The sequence below is a fragment of the Linepithema humile genome, chromosome 2, assembly GCF_040581485.1.
Source record: "Linepithema humile isolate Giens D197 chromosome 2, Lhum_UNIL_v1.0, whole genome shotgun sequence".
In the NCBI taxonomy this organism is placed as follows: domain Eukaryota; kingdom Metazoa; phylum Arthropoda; class Insecta; order Hymenoptera; family Formicidae; genus Linepithema; species Linepithema humile.
Window position 1 is genome coordinate 9,267,886 of NC_090129.1, and position 22,735 is coordinate 9,290,620.

General features: G+C 29.2%; 3 protein-coding genes across 7 annotated transcripts; 1 reads left to right on the top strand and 2 right to left on the bottom strand.

Annotated features, from left to right (window-relative positions):
- Positions 1-393: 393 nt before the first annotated feature.
- Positions 394-9,887, bottom strand: AP-1sigma (AP-1 complex subunit sigma-2). Of its 3 annotated transcripts, XR_010888422.1 has the most exons (6): positions 9,679-9,886; positions 9,411-9,589; positions 9,190-9,298; positions 8,951-9,088; positions 3,294-4,788; positions 394-3,122 (listed from the first exon to the last, which is right to left on the bottom strand). XR_010888422.1 is itself a non-coding variant. In XM_012380359.2 (5 exons), the coding sequence occupies exons 1-5, from the start codon at positions 9,679-9,681 to the stop codon at positions 3,078-3,080; spliced, it is 474 nt and encodes a 157-aa protein (XP_012235782.1). In that variant the 5' UTR covers positions 9,682-9,887; the 3' UTR covers positions 394-3,077. The 3 variants fall into 3 exon arrangements, 2 of the variants coding, with proteins under 2 accessions (XP_012235782.1, XP_067205153.1); XM_012380359.2 differs by lacking the exon at positions 3,294-4,788 and having other exon boundaries at positions 9,679-9,887; XM_067349052.1 differs by lacking the exons at positions 394-3,122; positions 3,294-4,788 and adding an exon at positions 5,451-7,536 and having other exon boundaries at positions 9,679-9,887.
- Positions 9,888-10,367: 480 nt separating this feature from the next.
- LOC105679954 (centromere protein I-like) lies at positions 10,368-14,718 on the top strand. Of its 3 annotated transcripts, none has more exons than XM_012380297.2 (16): positions 10,368-10,523; positions 10,810-10,918; positions 11,174-11,296; positions 11,425-11,574; positions 11,647-11,735; positions 11,838-11,968; positions 12,039-12,219; positions 12,291-12,403; positions 12,493-12,647; positions 12,733-12,933; positions 13,004-13,107; positions 13,315-13,503; positions 13,589-13,713; positions 13,776-13,893; positions 13,981-14,151; positions 14,409-14,718. In XM_012380297.2, the coding sequence occupies exons 2-16, from the start codon at positions 10,864-10,866 to the stop codon at positions 14,475-14,477; spliced, it is 1,974 nt and encodes a 657-aa protein (XP_012235720.1). In that variant the 5' UTR covers positions 10,368-10,523; positions 10,810-10,863; the 3' UTR covers positions 14,478-14,718. The 3 variants fall into 3 exon arrangements, with proteins under 3 accessions (XP_012235720.1, XP_012235721.1, XP_012235722.1); XM_012380298.2 differs by having other exon boundaries at positions 10,402-10,745; XM_012380299.2 differs by having other exon boundaries at positions 10,402-10,686.
- Positions 14,719-15,257: 539 nt separating this feature from the next.
- On the bottom strand, positions 15,258-21,985 carry LOC105680008 (TATA box binding protein-related factor 2). Its single transcript, XM_012380396.2, has 5 exons — positions 21,819-21,985; positions 19,652-19,963; positions 19,037-19,287; positions 18,844-18,938; positions 15,258-18,410 (listed from the first exon to the last, which is right to left on the bottom strand). Exons 2-5 carry the CDS (start codon positions 19,949-19,951, stop codon positions 18,169-18,171), a joined length of 888 nt encoding a protein of 295 aa, XP_012235819.1. The 5' UTR covers positions 19,952-19,963; positions 21,819-21,985; the 3' UTR covers positions 15,258-18,168.
- Positions 21,986-22,735: the final 750 nt, after the last annotated feature.

Here is a 22,735-nt window from a genome sequence, read left to right on the forward strand (position 1 = left end):
CTTGATTTCAGAACGTACATCAACGAGAAGGCGCTTCTTTTAACGACCTTCGCGCTACGCTTAGAGTTTATATAAAAAGACAGTGCCTTTTTTTAAACGCTGTAACATAAAATTGCGATACGGCCGGAATAGCAAAGTGGATGAGCTCGTAGATTTATTTAAATTGCGGTTGAATTATCCTCATAATTATATATATATACGTTTTCAATTTTTAATACTGTGATTCATCACTTTAATAAATAAATCACTTTCCTCGAAAATTTATATCGATATCACTTCTTTGGCGCTAAGAGTTATGATTTTTTTTTAGACGTTCCTCTGCATCTCTTACACAAATAAACGGTTGTACTATTTGATGTGCAATATTGACAATAATGTAAGCAAACCGGTGCGTTTGTTTTTATACATTTTATTTTTGGACGGAGCACAAAGCATCGTCTTTTGTCAATGCAGCATTTGGTCTTAACATAATACATATTTCATCCTTAACATCGGTAAAGTCTTATCCTACAGTCCTGTCGTTTCGTCGTACATCAGTACTAGGGATAGCAACAAAGATAACTTATCAACTATTTTTGATTCGTTTGTAATATAAAATACACTACGTTACTCCACACTTTGAAAAAGCCTAACGCAATAAAATGTGATATTTATGATTGCATCATGTCGCAGACCAACCGTGCAGTTACGAAGTGCAGGGATAAATATTAATGTGTTCTCTTAATTGATAATTAATCTAATGAGCATACGTTGAAAGATTTTCAAGTGAAAGTACATTTCGACGATTACAATGAAACGAAAAGTGGAATGAAATTGCCTCGAAACGGAATAATTTTAAACGCGTCACTACGATCTAAATGCTATTTAACAATGTTAACAATATACCATCCTCATGGAAATCTCACTGTTCCAACTATTAATAACAAAATGCGAACACTGATTCGATATACAATATATTTATATGATTAAACAAAAGATATATAATTATTTTATATTTTTCTTTAAAGAAATAACTGCGTGTTAACACTTAAAATGCGCACGCCGTTTATTAGACACGGGCAGCCTTTTCGGGTTTTCAATCAGATTCATTTTATTGGATATGTATAGAGCGTGTTATATGTATATATTATTAACGTATATATATATATATATAATGTTACAGGCGAATATATAGGAATATACTTAACTTATTGTCTGCTCTTTAATATGAGAAGTACTTCGAACGCACAAGTCGAGATTTTTAATACATATATCGGTATATACTTCGATTGCACATTTCAACGGTGTACATTTATGTTACAAAATATTTCGATTAATTTCAACAATTGCACCAGACACGAAAATCGATAACTTTTATATTACGCTTTACTAACTACGTATGCACGCGCTTTAAGCTTCATAAAAATACATGGTATACAATTTAACTCTTTAACAAGAATTTAGGAGCACATGTCGTACTGAACTTCTTTAATAAACCAATAACCAAGAAATAGAATCTTACGAAATTTGTTTAACGCGCAATAATATTATAAAATTGAAAAATACTAAAACAATAAAATTCTCTAACTCTTAACTGTATTGCGTGGCATAAAAAGTCTAAAATCATTTATTAATAAAAATAAAAAAAGAAAGTTTATAAGAATCCACTGTCTCCGAAAAGTTTTCCAATTGTCTATTATTTTTTATGAGTAATTTAATAAAAGCAAATTGAGAAAAATTGACGAAAGTAAAAAATTTGTAAAAAGTGGAATCTTTCTTCAAATGTGGGTCAAGTTTTCTTCTCTATAAATAGATTTAATAACTAATAATATATAATTATTGTATTGAGCTCACGTAAAATTTCATTAAATCAGTTAAGAGTTAAAAATAGCTGCATTACTATAATCATTCTAAAAAATATTAATACTTTCTAACAATTTTGGATCCATCTGAAGAAATAGGAATCGACAGCAGGGATGCAATCTTTGATATATTATTTTTTTTAAACAACTTTAAATAATAAACTAGCTACCAATTCGACAAACGTAACATTTTAAAATCAAAATTGTTCTCGTGTTTACGATTTTAATTGCCAGAGCTGCTTTAAGATTAATTATAATCATGCTTGATCAACTTTCATTAATTGAAGAGCGTTTGCCCGAAATTAAAGAACACATGCCAACCACCGATTCTTTCTCTGGCGCAGTCTGTACACCTCTCAACATATTTTCCAAATAGAGCACGCGCTTATTTTTTCATAGATTCTATCTAATTTTTTTCTTTAACGTTAGTTATGATGAAATGTGCAGACACTCATTACTACAGCACATCTCTATTCAGAATCAGAGAAATATACAGATATATTTAACAACACATCACATCTCATAAGTAGTGATTATGTATAAGTTATATTTCAAATTTGATCTGAATATTATATTTTTATATGTAATTTTACTTCACCCGACCATATAACATTTCCTATTATTATATAAAGAATTCCCTAACTACCTTCTGTGTTACGTGCAAAAAGGACAGAGCGATAAAATTAAAAAGTATAAATAAGAAAATGTTACGCGATATATAAGCACGGAATTTTATGTCACACTGATAATCTCAGAACTTGTCTGTCATTTTTTCGCTCATTAAATAGGATCATAGAGCCAAGAGATTTTCAAACTCAGCGCGACGTTGCTCTAAGCAGATGCAAAATAAAAGATCCGTTGCGTTTGTTCATGTTAAAACATATCTGATCACATCCATCTTTATCTACTACTGATTTTTTAAATTATACGTTAATTGTAAATGACTGGCATAATGCTCGAAAAGAAATGCATAAGTGAACGGAATAATTTAGAATAAATAAAAACCTTAGACTAAAAAAAACTCTTGGTTTACGTCATCGATTTTTCTTAAAATAATAAATTTGACGACTGTAAATCCACTCGCACTTAAAATATAATTTATATATGTATCTGCCATGTTTAATTTACGAAATTCAAATAGCGATATTGGTTTGCATTAATGTGAATGTAAAACGATAAAATATAATTGCAGGAATGTGCACTTACGACAGAATACGCGTGCCATTTTGAAGACTATTATCCCAGTCCGTGATCTTCGAAGAATCCCTGAGGAGTTTCCTCCTGCAACATACGTAAAAGGACAAGTTTAATCGACAATCGGAGTATCGTGCACGAAAATGTTTTACAATAATATGAACAGGGATCAATTACTTTGACGCTGCACTTTATAACAATTACGAAAAATAGAAAATATATATACATATACATATATATATATAAACGTACACGTACCTACTTCACAATAAAATTCTCTTCTTTGATGCAGCTTCAAATGGCGAACTGAACCCTTTTCATATAACCAAGTATCTTTTACTCGTACACAAAGCATGTTTAATGTTTTTTTTTTTTTTCTATTGCCTCGATCGAAACCTTAAGCACCAATAAAAATTTGCTTGTTCTACATGCAAACGTGTCGGATCGTGGAGCGTTCTCCAGATTGGACAGAAGTGTGTTTTGGCTCAATATGCTCACATCGCGACACAGCTTATAACAGGAAATAACAGCTCATAAAGCTAACGAAAAAAAAAAGAAAAAATTATTTTGCTACGGCGGAAATTTCGCAGTTCTGCTATTTCCTAGGGAACTATGATTACTATTTTCTAACGACAGAAGAATTACTTCTCGCTATGACAGAAATCTCACAGTTGCTATTTCCTAATGAACTAAGCTTCCAGAGAATGTCAGATACCTGGCGTGTTATCTCTACCTGAGATTTACGTTCGTGATTGATGACACAGGCTGATAATAGAGAAGGTATTATACGCGCTAATTTTAAATTACAATATAAAGACTTCGTTCTATGCATTTATTACTAAGTACACTTAAAACTTAATGTATAATAACATTAAAAATTGACGATGCTTATACAATATATACATATATAATATATAAAGGTAAATTTCGATTTGCCATTTTTTGTTTTTAAGTAGAATAAGTAGATGTATATAAGAAGTATATGTTCTATATAAATAGTCGCATTAATACTGACGCCCTTCAGTGTAGCACATGTACAATCTTTTCATAAAAATAACTTATGAGTACAGATAATTTTTATTGCCACAGTTGAAGACTAAACTACGGAGGGTAACTATCATCACTTATACTCGTTATTATGTACTTCAAAGAGTTATAATTAGGATTTAAAAATTGTAGTTCAGCCTTTCATTGGTAACATAACATTTTCTTCTATATGCAAGAGACGATTTTCTCAATATAAAAATTTTTTCTTACATACACAGAGAGTGCTTTAAGCATCGTACACTTTCTCTCGATTATGAGTACTGAAAGCTAAAAAGAGTACCGCTTGATTCAACATCGAAGCTTCGGATTGTAAGAATATGAAAATCGATTTTTTTCCTGAATATTTTTCAAGTCTTTAAATAGACAAGATCTTACGTTTTAGAATTTTTATTGCTATAATATTTCATATTCGATATCCAGTAATTCAGAAAATGATAGAAACTCTTAGCTTTTCTTAATCTTACTGAGGAACTTATAATCGAGAAAAATGCACGATGTTCTCAAACATTCTGTATATGACTAGTAAAGTTGACTTGAAAATTAGTGTATTTATGTAGTAAAGTCGTAATGGCATCATGCAGCGGGTAAGCCCTTTCTGGTTTTTCGGTCGATCATGTGGGTCGAGATTTTGTCCATGAAGCTCATGCAAACAAGAGGATACCTATGCAAGCCCTACCTCCCGCAGATTTTCTTCCACAGCTTCGTCCTTCCACAACAAACAAAGAAAAACTAACTAGTCTTCGCTAAACTTCTACTATATCCATATCTGCCATGAGCTTAACATACATAAATTATACAATATTACAAACATTGAAGACATTATAAACCATATCAGCTCTCTACACACAAGAGTCCTATAATATTCTTTCTAAACAATATTAAAATCTTTTTTGCGGTGCCTTTCTAAACTCGAGGTGCGTTATTACGGCCATTCTACAATGCGCCGCAAATGTCCCGTCTTATCGGAAATAGCACTTTTTCAATTAATAGTTGCTATATCCTTCGCGATGCATTGTAGAATGGCTTGTGACGAAAATAATATTTCGTGAACATTCTTCTATATTATAACGCTACAACTTAATATTTGTACTCGCGTACTTATTTATAACTCATAATAACTCATAATTTTGTCTTATTTCTCGATTAGAAAGTTACATATATAATATTCTCAATAAATAATAGATTAATTAATTACATTGTCAGTTTGCAAATTTTTCAAACTTTTGAAAATGTTTGATTCGTCATATTTCAAGTGCCTTGTTCTACATTTAAGAAAGCCGATAGTATCATTAATAAAACTACGTTTTTCACTCAACGATATATTACACATACCAGACAATACATATGAGATAAGTGTTACAAAATGAATACAATTTTTGGAAAATATTTATTAGATTTTAAAGACATACATATACACGTCAACACTCTATTTATAAAACTACATAGTAATATACTACATAGTGTATACGTAGTAATACACTTCTCATTTATTCTAACTCTAGTGCTGTCGCACATTATTATAATCTATGGAATAACTGATTAATCTAAACCTGAATACTAAGTTTATTCATATGGCAATAATGTGTCAATTCTCATTTTTATCAGAGAAAAAAAAATACAAGTGCATAAATCATTGCATTGGTGTCATGCTTTTGTACAGTATCCGATTAGGCATACAATTATATGGCAGTTAATAGCAGATTGCAGATTAGATCACCCAGTTTAACTGTTCGGTTTTCGATGAGAGCCGATTATATCGGGCTGCATCTTTCTCACTGTCTGCATTCACAATTGTTTGTGCTTCCTGCTTATGCCGGACACAGCGGCTGTCACCGATATCCGTCCAGACCGGTTAAACAAATCCGCAATCTAATTATTAGTAACACTTTTCCATTCGCTTTTAGAATATTTCGTCATTCTATCAACATCACATGCACGTGGTTTACTTCAAAAACCATATATATATATATATATATATATATATATATACGGACATAAGTCAGACAGTTAAACGCAATTCAGATTATTGGAAATAATTTATGCAGTACAATAAAATATTATGCATTAAATTGTTGTTTTGTTTATATAAAATATATTACAAAGAAAAGCAAGTAAGTATTGTAAGAGTGTATATCCCTTCCTTTTTTACAAATATTTACATGTATTATTAATGAATTTAACGTTTTGATTTTGTTAATCATAACATTTCCCAATTGGTGATAATTTAGGTTTAATATTTAGAGTTTTAGCAATACATAACAACGTTTTCTATCGTTTTCTAACTTTGACTAACGATTAACTCCATAAGCACTCAATACTTTTTAATTGAAAGCGGAATAAGCAAAATATGTCGAGTTCTTGAAAAATATTAATATATATTATGCTATATTATATGTACATATAATACATATAGCAATATCACTTACAGGCAAGGAAAAAAGTTAATGTTATTATGTGAGGTATTTTTGATAAAAGACTTAATGTTTTTCATATATTTCGTAAATTGTATCAGATTATATATTCTTTAATGCTAGATTTTCGGTTAAAACTTTACGTACGGTATCATATTTATTCTTTTGTGAGAAATAATTTTTTATTAAAAAAATTAATAACAGACTAGAATGAACAATGATACCCTATTTTATTCCTAACAAATTGTATAAATGGCATATTATACGTAATCTGAATAAAAATATACTTTAGATCATGATTAGTCATTAGGATAACGTAAAACATAGTTAACGATCGTAAAAAGCCGTTTAAGAATTCAAATATCAGAGTAAAACAACGATTTTCAAATACTCTTGCTACAGCTTATATAGGAGATCGAAATAATATACACATTATATTATCGTAAAATTTGAATTGCCTCAAATTTTACGCATCTACTTATATCACCAATTCAGAATACGGGACTAAGTTCTGATTTATCAATTTTATTTTATAATAGTTCATACAACCTTTGTGGGAAAAACTTTAAACTCATTAGCATATAAGCAAACACATTATATCGGAAATGACAACGTACTCTAATCCGAAAAGAAATTTAGAACGATCTTTTCCCAGATAAATAAAATCAATTGCAAATTATGCACTCTATACACATTATGCACTTTGAGTTTAAGAAAAACGCCCTAATAATAAAAATAATAAAGATATATTCTCATTAGTATGTTTTCGTTTATACGATTTGAAAAAAAAATTTGAAAATTTTAGCGGGACCACTTTTTTTTTTAATACGTATTATAACATATAAATACACTTGAAAAAATATCCTTTCTTTTATCATAGAAATTACGCAATAATATTACCAAAATAGTGTTCACTATATAGATGCTGTTGCACAGATATTTAGTTTGCCAAAAATAAAAATGTTAACACCGAGGTACTGTACAGGCTCGTTTAAACGGATTAAACGAGAAGCGTAGATAAGCATTTATGTATGCAGAGTTGTCTATAAAAATATTCAATATTTAAGCTTTGTTATCTTATAATTTACTGAATTGTCAATATGTAATTACAGATAGTATGTTGCTCATGCTTGACAAATAAAAAACAAACAAAAAATTAAGACAGTTGGGACACCATAGTTAGACGCTATGTTTGGAAAACATTGAACAAAGGTAAAAAAGAGAGTTTGACATAAATTAATTTTGGAAATGTCCCAATTTATCGAAATATTTATTATAACTGACGTGAAAGACGGCACAAATTAAATATCGGAATATTAAAAATCGTGTCCTTCCGTCATATTTTACATATCATATAAAATAGTACGTGTAAAGTAGCTTTTAAACATAGTGCTGAATAATGTGAATATACACATCAATATATACAAATAAGACGTCTCATATATTATATCAGCACCTCAGAGTATGTCAAGTCACATGAATATAATTTGAAGATATTTGCTCGACGATTTTTGTTAAGATTAATTTCTTTAAAATTGATATCAAAGTCCTCCTTTATTAGCAGCTAAAAACTTAAAACTGTTTGCCATTAGATGTGACTTAACATAGTATATTTCTGAAGTGCTGATATGAAATATCAATATGAATGCAAAAGCTAAATATCATCCAATCACATCGTGCAACATCAAATATCGCAAGAACACAGAGTTTTCAACAAAAAAAGCTGATATAACTGTGGAGAGATATAATATATACATTATTATGATTATGCAAGACAGGCAACGGTAAAGCAAGTAGGAAAAAAAAGTAGTCGAATTATTTCATAGAGGTAATTATTAATATCTTTACATGCCTTCATGCATGTTTTGTAAGTATCGATTTGCATTTCTTTATAAATCTATTATTACTAGGTGTTAAATGGTATAATTTATGCTACAGGTAACAGTTAAATCTACTTTTTAGTTTTAAATTAAAAACAATTGCTTTAATACTGCAGATTCCTGATATTTTATATGCCTATTTTTTGTAAAACAATATATTGAGTATAGCAAAAATATTAAATCTGACAAGAATGGCAAAAAAAATTGAGCATATAATCTCACCTAGTTCAAATAGATTTGAATGCTCCAATCTTGCAAAATCATGATTCTTCAATAAGGACGAAACGTGATTGGCAAGAAAGAGCAATGGCGTATAGATCGTTTTAACGCATTAATAAATTGATTAAATATTATGCAAATACAAAATTCTCATTTGTACTTTCTACCTAAATAGTTTTGGCTAAATGGCTTCTTGATAGATTAAATATAAATGGCTTTACTTAATATCAAGATAAAACGATCTAAAAAGATTTCTTTTACAGCCAAATATGACTGTGGAAAGAACATGTACACAACTTCTGTGTTATAAATAAATTAAAACATGTTACAATTCAAGGGGTACATCCCCGTAACTAACCTCCTGTAATAGGTCCTGGGCAGCAATGGCTTTCAATACATTTTTTTTGCTAGTTTCTTGAATCTCTCCACCGACAAGCAATTCATCTAATATAAAGTATGCCTTTTCGAAATTGAAAATTATGTCCAGCTCGCATACCTAATAATATTATCATCATTATTATAACTACATATTTTAATGATAAATCACATAGCATTGTATAACATATGCTTTCAATTTATTTTGACAATTATACTTACACTGCCAAAATACTTATCCAATAATTCAACATATCGATGTATAATTTCCAAAGTCAGCAATTCATTGTCATTTTGCTCAATCGCACAGCAAAAATATAAGCTTGCGTATCTGCACAAGAATAAATCCGAAATTTTATAGATTTAATATATGAAGACTTTTTACAATCATATTGCTAGATGCAAATTGACGGATTAACGTACATCACTATTCAATAACGTACCTTTTGTAAACCACTTTAACATCCTTCCATTCTAAGAAACTCGACATTTTGGGCTTTCGTGCGAGTATCGTAGTAATAAGTTCACGCGTTATTTTCTTTTTCAATTTATCTGGATGTGCGACATACCATTTTTGCAAACGAAGCTTCCCTTGACGGCTGAACAGTAACATAAATTGCATCTACAAAGCAATAATAATCCATAAATTATTATTAATTGTTCCATGAATCCTCCATACTTCGTAGCACAGGTATTACGAAAAAAACTTACCATATTGTTACGACTTTATTATTTCTTGCCTCGCACAATTATTTATCTTTCACAATTAGCACTATGCGTAATTAGCTCCACCCTTACAGATTATGCACACGTAATAAATCACTACTCGAACCGGACCTAACGAGGTATTAAAAAAAAACGGTTACACCGACATGTTGAATTCAATCACAGCCCACGTTATCGGCGATGCGTTCGATGAAAATACGATGAAGTTGGTATTTTACGACTGAGAGAGATAGTTGGTTTGTAAGTTTATATCTCTCTCTAACTTATTTGTAGATAGAGGCCGGTATTCATAGTCCGTTCTTATATTCAAGATCGTTTTAAGTACAAACTTATATTCGCTCTCTTTGTCAGACACAATCTATGTGTGACAAAGAGAGCGAATATAAGTCCGTGCTTAAGACGATTTTGAATATAAGAACGGACTATGAATACCGCCCAGAGAAGAGTGTACCAATCACAGGCGTTTTTACAATAGTAAGCCGAGAGCACAAGCTTTTACATAAAGCATAACGCATAAGCATAAGGAAATTGATTGGTCTATATATAAGCATAAGCAAATGCATAAGGAAATGGACCAATCAATTTCCTTATGCTTATGCGTTATGCTTTATGCAAAAGTCTGTGCTCCGGCCAGTAGGCTTGAAACGCAACCATTGGGATGCAGGTTTATTAGTCACCAGTCATGCCTCTCAACTGGACTAGTGAATACGTACATCTAGGTATTCTTACATTATGATGCAAAGCTGTGTGACGGTTTGACGGTCTTCAAAACGTTGAGAGAGTAAATTGGAGTAAATGGAGTAAATGGAGTATAAACATAAGATCGAAATGTAAATTGTGTGCAATATTAAGATAAATGTAGATTAATTATTTTCTTCATAATTTTAATGTAGTTTGGATTTTCTTAATCGATAATCGTAACGCACGAATTCTAAATAACATATTCTCTAACATAAGATATACGATGCAAAAATGAGACTGGCGAATCACCCCGCAAGTATAGTTGTAAAATGAAATAGTGTTTGCGCATGTGTTTTAATTTAAACTTGGCGGTGAGATGAAGAATTTTTTCCCATTCTTTTACATTTTGAGATCTAATCATGTTTTTCATTCCAGATGGTTTCCTGTAATTTCATGTGATTATTGATTTTTGTTTACAAATTTATCAGTATGTCGGAAAGTGAGAGAAAACGTACGTGTTTAAAATTTATAAGGTCCTTCAAAAGTAAGTTTCAACATATATTTGAATTTCTATTGCCTTTTTTTATTATTGTTTGTATTTAAAAATGGCTCTTTTCTTCAGTTTTTGCACTTAGATCACAATTTGAATAATTTAATAATTGAGAATTTTGAATAATTTTATTCCTAACTATTGTTTTATATTTGGATTTTTTATACATTTGTATAGTATTAAAGAAAGAAACAGAGATGCTTTATTATAAGAATATTCTAATTTAATCTTCTTTATTTTTTTTATCAGAAGATAAAGTAGTTGAAGAATTTGATACAAAAGTTAGTGTTTTGCAAGAAGAAGCTAGCGAAGAAGGTCTGGATGATGATGTTCTTGATAAACTCGCAGATATTATTATTCATACTGAATTAGGTATGTATGACAATAAATATTAGTATTATAATATTTAAGAAACTTGAATGTCTTATTTGATTTTTACAAGTGTATATGCATGCATGTTTTAAGAGAGAACAAAATAATTTCCTAAATTGGAATTTTAGGTGCTGTCAAACGTGTAGCATTGATAAAATGTCTAATTCCAAAGTACAAATTACCTGAGAAAATAGCTAGGACTATAATTACTTGGTGCTTATCCTCTATGAATAAGATACCGCATACTGTTTGTTTGACTATTATTCAATGGATTATAGGTAATTTAATTTTTAAAACCACAAGAATATATATAAAAGTAAGATTATATTAAAAGAATTGTTGTTTTTTAGGTTTGTGGGATTATGAATTAGTTGACAGAAAAGTAATCAACATATATTACGATGTCTTCTTCCACAAAATGCTCAAGAAAAAACAATTGGTATTTTATGTTTAATAGATAAAAAGAAAGATTCAAATATGGAATTGTTTCTATATTGTTATGAGAGATTTTGTTATTTAAATTGATAAATATAAATTTAAGGAACCTTACTTTGCACGTCTCATTTATGTGTTAACAAAGCCAGAGGATGTTTCTCGGAGGGAAGTCTCACAATTATTAGTTCTTAAAAAAAATTCTTCTAAGCCACCAAAACATATTACTGCATTACTTTCGTAAGTATAATTGATATATTTTTTTACTAATAAATTAAAAAATAATTGTCATTTTGAAATATGTTTCTAGTTTATTTAAGTCATATAAACCAGAATTGGTACCTGAAAGAATACAATCAGTAAATGTAGAAAGTGTATGGAAATCTATAAATGAATTTATACGATTAGCATTGGAAGGTGCTAGAGATCGTGCGGAAATTCAACAATCGGAGGAAAACACTCAAGTTTGTTTTAACTGGAACGCAGTACAGGTATAAAACATTTTATGTGAATAATTTTATAATGTATGATTCTGAATAAATCATAAAAATTATACACACAGGATACAAAAATGACAAAAAAAGAGAAGAACCTTCTACCATCTATTAGTTACTTTCATATTGGTTCAAATATTTTTAAAGACAAAGATGCAAAGTCAATTTTTGAGATAAACGGGTAAGTAGTCGGTCTAAAATAACATAAAATTATTTATGTTAAAATATATGTATTTGTGTTTTTTTAAATATATGTATAATATATTTCAGTGTAAAAGAGTTGGGAAAATATCATCAGAATATCGAATTGCCTTGTAATGCTGTTTCACTTTTGGTAAACACAGCTGGTTACCATCTTCTTACATATGCAAACTTTCAGTACCAAAGTAGATTTTCATGCAATCTTTATAATACACTTATAAGAGGTACATGTGTATTCCAGGTATTTTAAAGATAAAAATAAAAATTATGTGCTTTATATACTAAAATTGTGATATGTTAATATTTTAGCATTTATATTAGAAAATGGAAAGTTCTCTAAGGAACAAATAAATAAATTTCTTACTATGACAATTGAATTTTCTCGATATATGCAGGAAGGAATACTTGTAATGAAATTGTTCTTGCATGAATATCTATATTACAATACAGGGGAGCATTTGTCAAAGCTGCTCAATTTGTTGCAATGGATGAATATTATATCAATAGATGGTAAGAGTAATATAATATAAAGACTTTCTAATTAACGTTATCGAAAATATTATGGCCTTATTATTTTCAGAGCTACAAAACATTCTGATATATGTACAGAACATATTTTATGAGTCAAATCTATATATGAAATGTGAAATAATCAAATCTCTATGGAAACTAATTACAAACTTGGTAAGGATTCATTCTCTCTAGTTACGTAATATTTTCATATGCTATATATCTTAGAATAATATTCAATATAAACAAGAATCTATAAGAATGATGGACACTAATTATGACAGCAATATACAAAAATATAGTTTTATAGGATGAATTTACTTTAATACTTTATCTTAATTAAATAGATAACCATATCAATACAATAATTTCTTATTGCAGTATATTAGACAAGGACTTGAAGAGTCTTGTCAAGAGACATCACCTTTTTTAGGACAAAGGCCACTAGATAATTTAGCAGAAATTGTATTTGAAATTACCAAGGTAGCGGAAAATCTGATTGTTAGTGGATTAAACACGCACAATTATAATATTATATTATTATCAGATAGTTTAGAATTTTATGAAGAGGTACATACAAAAATCGAACTATAAGGATTTTTTTTATAACGTTTGATTAATGTTTCATCTAGCATCTTTTTTCTTCTTTTTAAAGATCTGTACATTAGAACATCGTAGTTATGTGCCGTCTTGGACACTACCACCATCAGCAGTTGTCTACGGAGCATTTGTTGCGAGAAATTGCGTTATCTTGTCAAGAATTTGTGGATTATTATTAAGGTATAAATTTCACACATTCAAGTTAATTTTGTTCTCTTTTGCTGATACCTGAATTGTTACAGATATCGCGAAATGAGTCCACACTTGCGCCAAATTGTTTCATCGGACATATATCAAAAAAAGATTCACATTATATCCATTTATGCGCGGGATATTTATACAGCATTGTGGTTAGACGAGGTATGTAGAAAGTAAAATTACAAAATAGATTTATAGATATAAAGCAAATGAGCAACATTTTCAACGTTGTTTTTTTGTTGTAATTAGCCCTTTCGTTGCCGCGAGGATAATAACTTCTTGAGAAATCTTTCACAAGATGTGATCGATGATTTATCAGATTGCGATTTAGATATTTCACTAAACATTTACAATCATTATGCTGTATTATGCTACAGACACAAAATGATAAAAATGGGCCTAAATATAGATACAAAAGAGGTATGTATCGAATATTTTACTATTACAAATCTTTGATTCATAAACATTATAAACTAATATGAGAAATAAACTCTGATCTTTTTTTATTTCTATTTGCTAATTCTGGAATCGTAATTTAAAAAAAAAAAACTTATTTAATATGAAATATTAAATTGTATATTGCTGCGCTGTTAAAAGCTTTTAAAACGGGTATTTTAATATTTCTTTTTTTTTTACATATATTTGCTCTTGATGGTGATTTTATTTTTATTTTTCAGGATGCTAAGTTTATGGCTGCATATTATTATCCTGCAATAAATAAATTTATTTCCGCATTTGATAAATGACGTGTCTTAAATTCCTCTAAAAGAGAAAATAATTTAATAAGTTAAATAATAATAATTATAATTTTAAAATAATTTAACAAGTTAATTTCACTAGCTAATTATTTTTTTACTTTAATTATTGCAAATTAAATTCTATATAATTTTAAATAAAATAAAGATTGGAGGTAAAATAAAGATTTAAATTATTGATTTTGTTAAAAAATTTGTAAATACAAATAAAAGTTCAACACTGAGAATAAAATTGGTTTCTAAATAATTATTTATCTATATTATTCTGTTATATAAAACATCCATACAATATAATCCAATATTTTTGAGCCATATGTGAAACTTAAAGGTTCGAATGTCAATCAATATTAATGAAAAAGCGTCCGTCAACAAAAAGAAAAACCGCTCTCGGTGGAAAAATAAGAAAAAAAAAAATTAAATTTCTTATAAGAATGACAATCTATAAATAAATAATAAATAAAGAATTTGTTGAGTGTTTGACAAATAAATCGTGGCTATTTTTATTTCTAATATAAGGCAAATATTGAGAAAATAACAAAGTGATAAGAAGAAACGAAAGCGGACGATTTTTCTAAATATTACAAAGTTTCTACTTATGATAACTATAAAATCTTTGTTTCTTTTTTTTTTTTTCAAATAAAGTTGAAGGAATTTTACCATTTTCTTAGATGATAGATATTGCGTGCATGAAGAAAGCTACATATGTCATGTTTTATTAATATAAAAATCAGTGTCGCGAAAGGAGAAACGTTTTTACGATAATCTCAAAAATTAAATATATGATAGAATTTATTTTGCCATTACACTTCGACAATATGTTCTTATCATTCAACATTTTTATTCGCCTAAGCTTTAACTCCTACGATTAATAACGCAAAGAGTAGTATTTACGTCGAATAATGTAACACAAAATATGTGCTTGTCCTCGTGCCACATACTCATTAGTGAATCAAGTCTTTCAATTTCGGATTGAATACACTAAGGGCAGTGACTTTAGCGTAAATCGTAAAAAATTTGTTCAGTGTAAAAACAATATATAGATACATTATGAATATTGCAAATCTTGACTCCAACTAATTTTAGATAATGTATGACGTTACATGGCACGAAAATCAATTGTCATTTAATGTTTGCAAGAAATTGGCCGTACCTCATCATATTGTGACTTAATATGCGTGACATAAGATACTTATATGATATATCATATTAATTTGTCTACATTTTTTAATGAATTACGCACGAACGCCTTTGATAACTTCTTCATGTATTTTTCTTTATAAATCAGTGTATTGCTTTTCTCCTGTCGATCGCAAACAAAAGCTTGAATTTTTGTACACATGGATAATCATAAATGTAAAAAAAAAAAGTTATCGTTACCCTCAGTGTAATGTTTTCCACGATATTCGCGACATACATGTTTACAAAAAACTGAACTCTAAAAGTAATGGGGTTTACAAAGTTGTGTGTAAAAATATATCTTTTCGTCGAGATGTTTAATTTTATGAACAGGCAAAATAAATGTGTCGTCGTGAGATATTCGGATAATATTTTAAATGTTCGAAGAAAATCATTATCATGAAAATGATATTGATCAAATGCACTTATCGTCATAAGATACTGCAAGTGATAAATAAATACAAGACGTTAATGTGTATGTAGATGACTAATACAAAAAAGAAAACAATAACTAACGCTCTAACGTGTTCTATCGCATTATTTATGTCTTTGTTGCAGATTCTAGAATATGCAATTCCAGTCAATATATTTAAGTCGGAAATAAACTATCGCATTGAACACAATATATTCGTTTCGTACATTTAAACTTGCCGTTGTAAGAAGTACTTTTCATACATAACACTGACGCAGCAAACTTTTGTAATTTCTACAGGAAGTAATTTTTTTTTTTTACACAATTCTAAGTTAATGTTGCGATTCTAGCTTCATTTTCTTACGGTTAAATTTATGTAAACAAGATAAACACTATCGCAATATGTGAACCTGAATTCATGAATACTGCAAACCAGACTATAGCTTTTTATACAATAGACATTTTAAAACAAAATTTAACGTTTATATTTAATGTTTATATCCATAAAAAAACAGCTCGTATTCGCTCAAACACAAATGGTCTCTTTGTTCATTTCATACAAAAAGCATATTGATACTATTTAATGATATGTATTCTAAAAATACAAAAATATATAAAAATTTATTATAATACATATAACAAATGTTAAAATGGAAAGATTTTAATTTGTATATGATAGAAGTTCTTGATTGATTACCTAAAACTGGATGCATATTCATTCAGATTTCACTTTTATCATACTCTTACACTATTAATACAATTTTATGTAGATCTACTGCAGTTTAAAGTATTTTTAACAAATATAGGCGTATTTACATGCATAATGTATGAATTTCCATAGTTCCTATAGTTTTTAATCTCTGCGTGGAAAATTTGATGGATAGAAGCATGTAAAATAATCTTCGTACATTTAAGAATATGAAATGTAGAAGTATGATAATAAGCTGTAGGATATATGATACTCTTGGATAAGAGATGCAATTCGAGCGAAAACGAGCTGTCGACAGCACGGAATTATATTACTCGGTATGCATGTATAATATTCTATGAAGTAGAATGTAAAATCCAAATTATGATGTAAAATAATATTTTGGCCAATAGAATACATTTTATAAAATATAGATTATAAAAGTAAGGTATTTTCAAATACATTTCAATTGATTATAAGAAGCTAATCATTATAATAAACAAAGTCGTCAGTTGTATAGCTTTCACCTTGATCACTCTGTCTTAAATTTTGAATCTATCTTTGGCACAATATGTGTTAATTAAGCAAAACTAGTTATAATTACATGAGAAATAATAAAATAAATGAAAACACAAATGTACATGTCACAATTCACAATCTTACGGACAATATGCACTTCTTTTCATTTCAACTAAATATGTGCTGATCACATGTCCAAAGACGAATTTCTTCTTTAATAATTGCTTAAACCGTATTAAGCTTTGTTAAAAAAAAAAAAAAAACGTGAACTCCAAAAAAATTAATAAATTCTAAAATTATAAAGATGTGTTCTAGGCATATTTCTATACACATGTATAGATGCATATAGATGTATATAGATGTACAGATGTGAAGATACATCTATATTCGAAGATGTATTTATAAAAGCTTATAAATATAAATATAAATATATATATATATATATATATATATTCATATTTACATTTGTAACACTTTATTATCTGCATTACGTAAGATATACATATATATATATACATACATATATATATATATATATACATATATATATATATATATATAATTTATATTTATATTTATAACTTTATATTGCTAATAGAAGTAACTATTCAGGACATCATTTGAATGATGATCAGTTCGTTTGATGTGTATTACACTTGATAATTATGTTTCTGTGTATATCCATACGCTTAAGTGCATATACGCATCTATTTTTTTGTCCCTACGCTCGCACACTTTGTCCTTGCACTAGGAAAACGATTTTACGCGCTTCACTTCACTTTTAGCAATAACACTTTTGTACATAGAGCAGTACGTATCTATTATCGAAAAAACGAGATATAGACAACAGTTTCACAGTTAACAGTAAAGTGATAAAATAAAACAGATCAGTTCCAACTGCCGTCACTCTCCGCTCCATCAAATACAACATCTGCGTCGGAGATCATACTTTCAAATGAGTGATCCGGCTCGTCTTCTAGGAACTCATCCCGATTTCTTTTGCTCGAGTCTAGCTTGCGTTTGTCTGTTGCTAACGCAACTTCGTCCCCTGGTATTCGTTCCTTGCGGAACTCGTAGACTAGTGGATAAATATGTTCTATTGCCGCTTGGACTGCAGCAACACTGGGAGCTGCAATATAATATGTATAATCGATTATTACATAATAATTCTGACTTTATCTAAATTATGGAATTCACTCACAAACACCATAAACAAGCCAAATTGTATTTCATTATATTTCATTATTCATGATTTATATTTTTATAAATTTAATTTTTAGCTTTTTTCACATAGACACAATACTACATCCTTTAGTTTTGAAGTTTAAGACTTCTAATCCGATATTGTCACAATACTGTATTGTACATAGAAATAAGAAATCAAATGAGAAAATACTGATTTATTTCGATATGTGTTACAATAATAAATTTGTATAATTTCTTATGCATTTCTAACTTCGAAATTTATAATATAATAACGATAACATAAATTAGAAGCTGCAGTAAAATAAATTATTAAAAGACAATATTTTTTTCTAAGAAAACATCTAATTAATACGCACCTGTTACAGTCACACTTCCTGTGGAAAATATCTTTAGAGTAGCTTTTGGATTTTTTAACTTGTACGTAACACCAGGATGTAATTCTGGTTCGTAACTGTATACAAAATAGAATATTCATATTAATGGAATATTCATGTATAGAATAAGTTAAACAATTTTTTGAATAATAAACAGCAATTTTTTCATACTTACTCTGCATTTTCTTTGTGAAATAAGGAAAATGATGTGATCTTGATGTCAAATGGCATACTACAAGTGCCTAGTACATTAACCACCCTATAATTATTGAATCTCACTTTAAATCCAAGTTTTTGAAGAGAGCGAGCAAATCTGCGTGCTGCAACCTTTGCTTGAATTTCACTGGTTGCACCAGTACAAGTTACTTTGCCGGATGACCATATAGATGCTGTAGTATATGGTCTCCTTAATTTCATTGTTATCATCTGGAAATATTCCGTGCAAAATTTCTATGTATATTCTTTTCACAAATATAGGATTACTAATCTAATATTTTGAATGCACTTATAAATAGAAAAAATGTCAGAAAAATAGAACATTTAGCACAAAAAAACTTGATTAAGAACCATGATATGTGTGTCTTACAATTTTCATTTAAAAGTTGCAGTTTAAAGTGCTGCAGGCAATAATAAACTCAGAATATATAAATTTAGGAAAAAAGTTCAATTTTTTTTGTTAAGATATTAATTTGTAATATTTATGATAGAACATCCTGCATACAGTAATTTGTATAATAGCGGTAATCAATCTACTAAAGAAATATAAATATATAAATTAACATTAACATACCCCATTTTCTCTTTTATATTCAACATTGGATCCATGAAGTGCTATTTCTCGTAAATTTAAGTGACACCTTACACTAAAGCTGCAGACTACATTGTTAATAACAATGTCGAGTTCTGGGCCGTCTTCAATTTCAGGCTCTTCAGCATGATTCATGTAAGGCTGAAGTTGTCCATCAAATAATCTATCATGTTTCTCTCCTGGACATGCGTTAGCATTGTCCAAGTTGTTAACATTTTCTACATGATTCAACGATTTATTGGTTAACGGTTTCATGCCATTCTCTTGAATAGCAGTTGCCATAATATTTTGTCCCTGTAACATATAATAAAATCGATCTTTAAGATTTATAAAAGTACAATGTCTCAAAATCTGATAAAATTATAATAAATACAATATAAACACACAACTGTATATAATACCATAATTATCAACTGCACAAACTTTTAAAATAAATTAAATTGAATATGTATACAAAAAAAAAAAAACATTACAACAATTGATATAATTTTACATTAAAAGAAAATAAAAATATTAAATGTATTAAGGCTTTCGTTCGAAAAACCACACCTCGTGTCTATTGTCTACAGTATGTTACGTGACAATAAACACAGAGTCACACACAGAATATGGTTTCCGAAAGCAACCTAAATTATTCACACATCATAGTGTAATCAATATTTTGTGTTATGTATCTGTAAATAAAACTAATTTTAAAAAATCCAATAATTTGCATTAATATAAAATATAAGGACATTCAACATATTTTGCAAGTTTTATATAGTTTTTAAAATATTTTATTTTGAAATTTTCAATAGTTAAGCTATGCCTATTTGTGTGCAAAAAAAATAAAATTATACTGTTAATTTGAACCGTACTTAATTAATCAAAAGATCTTTATTTCATTTCCTTATAATTTAAAAATTATGTATGCTTCCATGTTCTTCCTGAAAAATCGAAAAACCAAACCGTGTTTCAAAAATTGACAAGAAAGACAGGACATTTTTAAAATATTTTTCTAGAACATTTCTATATTGATACAAATACAAAATATAGCTTAAATGATACTTGTTAATATAAATTGTATGCCTATCTCAAATTAGAACAAATTATTCGACTTTAATAATTACTAGAAGGGAAATCGCGTGAAAAATAAATAATAAATAAGTAGTTCACACCTTCATATAGAAACTTGACTTAGAATTACGAAATGTAATGTGAAGGATGATTCTAAATTGGCATTAACAGTCAGCATTCGCGCTAGGACCTTTCAGAATGACTGACTTATCAGTTCAAAACAAAAAAATAAATAAATTTGTCTTTCAGGAAGAATATGGAAGCATAAACCCCTAATTTTGTTCAATGTGATTGTTAGTGTCGGTATTTTTACTTCAAGTATCCTTTAAACTATATTTTGTGTTTGTAATATAGAAATCTATGTCTAGAAAAATGCTTAAAAGACGTTTAAAAGGCATTTAAAAGGCATTTAAAAGGCATTTAAAAGGCATTTAAAAGGCATGTTATCTTTCTTGGCAATTTTATGAGACATGTGATTTTTCGATTTTTCCAAAAGCATAAACCCGTAAGCAATATTCCTCTAAGCTGCCTATTTGTGTAAACTTTTTTCGATTAACCGATATTTCTTGCATCGACTTTTACGAATTAAAATCATTGTTTTTGTATATATACGTTTATTTCTTACAAGTGTTGATTCCTGACATATACATTTAAGGCTTAGCCACGAAACAATTATTGTGCGTTAGATTAAGTCACAAAACATTGTGTTGTACCGACAAGTCAGTTATTCCGCGAAGGCCCTTACACTCGATAATGCAATAAACAGAAATATACTCGATGACCCTACTCGCAAGAGTACACATGATACACAAATTACGGGAAGGAGCGAAAAGCAGTACCGAAGTAAGACGCTCGTTGCGTTTGCACGTGGGTGGTTACTCGCGCATCGAAACCCGGAACATGGTGCGATTTAATACCCATGCAATCTATCACGAATAAACTGCAGTGTCGCGTTTAAAAGCAGTGTGAATTGATAGCGGTGTGAGAGAAAAGAGGAACGACCGCCACGAGAATGCGTAGACTGCCGAGACCGTTCCACGGCGGGATTGATACGTCGTGGACGCATGCGGAAAATGTGCAAAATGATACTTACACGTGTGTGCTATGCCGAGTGCCGCAGTTAATCCCGAGTCAAAGATAATCTCTTTGTTGACAAGTGCAAGCAGAACGCAAAGTTAGCTCAATAACCATTGTCATTGTTCTCAGCCATATTCGCTAGACTGGCGACTACTGGCAACCCGAGCGAGCAACCGATGGCCATGGAGTTGTTGGCGATATTAAGATGGTTAACATCCTTTGCGTGAAAGCATAGTAAGTATCGTCTAGGGACACTCGATTCCGAACCGATTTTTTAGAGAATCGATTCTTGTTGTCTCGATTCTGTTGTCTTTTAAAGGCCTATCTGTAACTTTTAATATATACACGCGCGCCTTTTTTTCTTTTCTTTCTTTCCTTTTCTTTCAACACTTTAAGCTTATCAAATGGCTATTAAAATAAAGCTGTCAAAATACAAACTGTCAAACGCAATCATCTCTATGACAACCGATTGATAATAAACAAAATTGTTTACGTGAACTTGGCGATAGATAAACTGATCGATAACCGTCGCGATGACAACGAAAAGAGGCTTCAAGAGTAAATAACATGCCTCTCTTTTAAGATAGGAGGATGTGACAGATTACTTGTTAAAACTGAAAATTTTTTAATCTTGGTAAGATCAATATTTTTATTAATGTTGATTGAATATTTGTATATAATTTATATAATGAAGATATTGCATGTTTAAATTTTGAGTTATTTCTTTTTTAACAATTTATATAAACTTGTGAAAATAATTGTGTCAACACTTGGTTATTTTGATGCAAAAACAAAATTGAGAAAACCCTTGCAAGATTCAAAATTCGAGAAGATATTGCTTATAAAACTAATATAAGATAGTAGAAAACAATTGTTTATAAAATTTATATGAGATAAACAAATTAGAAAACAATTATACACTAATATAAAATT

Bases quoted from the DNA above. Each gene is read 5' to 3' on its own strand.
- LOC105680008 (XM_012380396.2), bottom strand. From the start codon at position 19,951: ATGGCAACTGCTATTCAAGAGAATGGCATGAAACCGTTAACCAATAAA. The intron at 19,288-19,651 runs GTATGTTAATGT...GAATATTTCCAG, and splicing joins AATATAAAAGAGAAAATGGG to ATGATAACAATGAAATTAAG. The intron at 18,411-18,843 runs GTGCGTATTAAT...ATTATATTGCAG, and splicing joins AGGAAGTGTGACTGTAACAG to CTCCCAGTGTTGCTGCAGTC.
- LOC105679954 (XM_012380297.2), top strand. From the start codon at position 10,864: ATGTCGGAAAGTGAGAGAAAACGTACGTGTTTAAAATTTATAAGGTCC. The intron at 12,404-12,492 runs GTAAGTAGTCGG...AATATATTTCAG, and splicing joins TCAATTTTTGAGATAAACGG to TGTAAAAGAGTTGGGAAAAT. The intron at 14,152-14,408 runs GTATGTATCGAA...TTTATTTTTCAG, and splicing joins TAAATATAGATACAAAAGAG to GATGCTAAGTTTATGGCTGC.
- AP-1sigma (XM_012380359.2), bottom strand. The intron at 9,089-9,189 runs GTAAGTATAATT...TAATATTATTAG, and splicing joins TGGATAAGTATTTTGGCAGT to GTATGCGAGCTGGACATAAT. The intron at 3,123-8,950 runs GTTAGTTACGGG...CGTATGTTGCAG, and splicing joins CCCAGGACCTATTACAGGAG to GAGGAAACTCCTCAGGGATT.